The sequence below is a fragment of the Phanerochaete carnosa genome (assembly GCF_000300595.1).
Source record: "Phanerochaete carnosa HHB-10118-sp unplaced genomic scaffold PHACAscaffold_117, whole genome shotgun sequence".
Taxonomy (NCBI): Eukaryota; Fungi; Basidiomycota; class Agaricomycetes; order Polyporales; family Phanerochaetaceae; genus Phanerochaete; species Phanerochaete carnosa.
Genome location: NW_006767744.1, coordinates 1,252 through 3,912, shown reverse-complemented (window position 1 = coordinate 3,912; position 2,661 = coordinate 1,252). Strand labels below are relative to the sequence as shown.

General features: G+C 51.8%; 1 protein-coding gene across 1 annotated transcript; it reads right to left on the bottom strand.

Moving 5' to 3' along the window:
• Positions 1-398: 398 nt before the first annotated feature.
• Positions 399-2,104, bottom strand: PHACADRAFT_107685 (uncharacterized protein; the record flags this gene model as incomplete). Its single annotated transcript, XM_007402352.1, has 11 exons — positions 399-461; positions 519-650; positions 709-866; positions 925-1,028; positions 1,087-1,122; positions 1,179-1,326; positions 1,384-1,448; positions 1,513-1,655; positions 1,710-1,807; positions 1,863-1,890; positions 1,946-2,104. 11 exons carry the CDS (start codon positions 2,102-2,104, stop codon positions 399-401), a joined length of 1,134 nt encoding a protein of 377 aa, XP_007402414.1.
• Positions 2,105-2,661: the final 557 nt, after the last annotated feature.

The following is a 2,661-nucleotide window of genomic DNA, read 5'->3' as shown; positions in this document are numbered from 1 at the left end:
CGTGAGTGTTATGCTTTCGACGCAGCTCATATTACATTCAACGCCCGTATAATGATTGCCCCAGATTGGGTACTTATCATTGCGCGAAGATTTAAGTGCGGATGCCGCTCGCGCTCGCAGCCGGAGCTGGAAGGGGTGCCGCGCACCACCTACGACTCGACCCGCATCATGTATGTCCAATACCGACTTAGAATTGCAGTGCAGATTTACAATGACTTGGAGACTGTGCGCCCAGGCAAAGCTGAAGTTCAATCGCACCCGCAGAGCATGGTATCGCGAGGCTCTGTCACTGTGTGCGCGTCCCGCGAGGTTTATTAAGGAGGTGGTGTTCGGGAAGCAGCGAGTTCACCTATATAAGTGGCAAGTCATGCTGTGCTCACAAACATAATACTACACGCTCAGTCCATTGTCGCATTAGTGAAGGGAGTCGTGGCGAATCCCAACCGCTTGTTCGTGGTATCCTGAAAGCATTCGTCAGGCCACTGTATAAACGATGACAGAACAGAGAAAAAAATTACAAAGACAGTATAGAACCGCTCCAGGAAGGCCTGACCCATGATGAATCCAAGGCCGCCGCCTAGTGTGCCGATGTCAGAGACAACGAGATAAACGTAGTCATTGGTGCCGCCAAACATCTCGTTCAGCGCCCTCTGCAAGACTCAAAGTGAACACGCGCACGGCCGACCAGAATCTCCATGTGAGACTTACTGGCACTGCCTGGGCATTTGCAGGAAATTCGTGCGTCACGCCATTGATGTGGAAGAACAAACTCTGCAGGTTTGCGAATTGAGATGGGGTGAGGCGGAAAAGTCCGGTAGAGTTATCTAACACGGCACCTGTCGCTTGCTGGTAGCGCATCGCGGCGTCTGCACCAGGGAACAGTACTGAGCGAGGTGCAGTGCAAAACTGCGAAATTAGCCATACCTGAGGCAATCAAGAGGAGCGTCGTTCCGGTGTCGACAATACCGGCGGTCTCGTTGAGGATGTTGATCCCCGAAGTGCCATAGGTGATGCTCTCGTCAATACCCCTGAGACCGGTCTATGTGTAAGGTCTTGGATATCTTGTGGTATACCACTATCACGTACCAGAAAGTCGATGCAGGTGGTGTGGTGGAGAGAGGGCTGCATACACTGATCAGCACGACCAACAGGCTAGGTTGTGATGTTTATTCACTCACGCATAGCTGATATCACCAGTGAATTTTCTTGGATCAGTGCCCCCGAACGTCAATTCACCATTGATAACATTGGCTGCCGTCGTGGGTTCGAATGAGATTGCGACAAGGTTCCGAGGGATGGTTCCTTGCGAGAAGAGATTGTCGGTGACTGCAAGCAATGCGCAGTGTGAGCGATCAATTCGACAGATAGACCCTCACGACTCACTGGTTGGGATCGTCGACTGCGTATCCGGAGATAGTGTACCAAGAGTCAAGTCTGTGGGTCCAATGCTAACAAAGAACGCCGAAGATCGATGAGAGGCTGTGCCGGACACATGCAAAAGGAAATGCTCACCCCATGATACCATCGACACCTGGGAAGCCTTCCGAGCTATTAGCCACACCGATAGATTGGTTGGTGATGACCAGGCCTGAGGCCAAGGTCACGGTATCTGTGAACTCCGTGCCACCGAAGCTGCCCGTGCCGTAAAATACGGACTACGGCAGTGTGTGTATTTAGCATTGATGTGGCCCGAGGGAAGAAAAACTTACCACACTATCATTTGTCTGAACGGAAGTAGACGTCTTGACATAGGCCTTACTGGCACCGACCCATGTATTGGAGCTTCCTGTATCTACCAGAAGCGAATCTGCGAGACCATGAATACGATTCCCCTTTGCTAGAATGCCGAACACACGACGTACAGTTGGTCGGTGGATTTCCAATGCCAATCTTGTCATGTGACACGGTTAACGACTGTCTTTGAAAGGACGTATTCATAACGTACATTCACGACGTAGTCCAAAATTAAATTGGTAGCTGGGATACTGATGGGGCCCGCGTACGCGGATGGCTCGCTGACAGTCCCCAATTTTATGAGCTGCTGCAAGTGGCTGACATGAACCAGGTCACGGCTAAGCAGCGACGCTGATCTGGTAAGGCTCATACGTTTCACCACCGGAAGGCGGATCAGATCGTTGCGAACGGTCATGACCGGGCTGCCGAGCGTGAGAGGTAGAATGGCAAGGAGAGAGAAGCCGGCAAGCATGCTGGGATGAATCGACGACGTTGACGACGGGTTCGGTGACGACGACCGCCGTGCACCTTCGCCTTATATCACAGCCGTCGCTCCACCCCATCTCAGTATGTGACACACTCCTTCGCGGCGGTGTCCATCTCAAAAAGCGGGCGCAATGAACGTGTTAAGACCCGCTTCTGAGATCAAAGAGCATGAAACAGGAGTATTGAGGCGTTGCTTGGAGTTGCGAGACAAGGCTGGCGCGATCCCTGCGGCGGATATACTGAATTTCTATTTGTACTTTGCTTAGTGCGTTGCCACTGGGCCGGTAAGCGCACCGCTTTCCTGCGCAGAATCGGCCAAAAACTGATTGAACGATGCCCTATGTTCCTCCGGTTTTCGCCTGGAAAAAATCGAAGACAAAACTCAGTTTTCCACCAGTTTTACTATGATTTGAACTCTTTTGGCTGGTTTTGCGCCCGCTT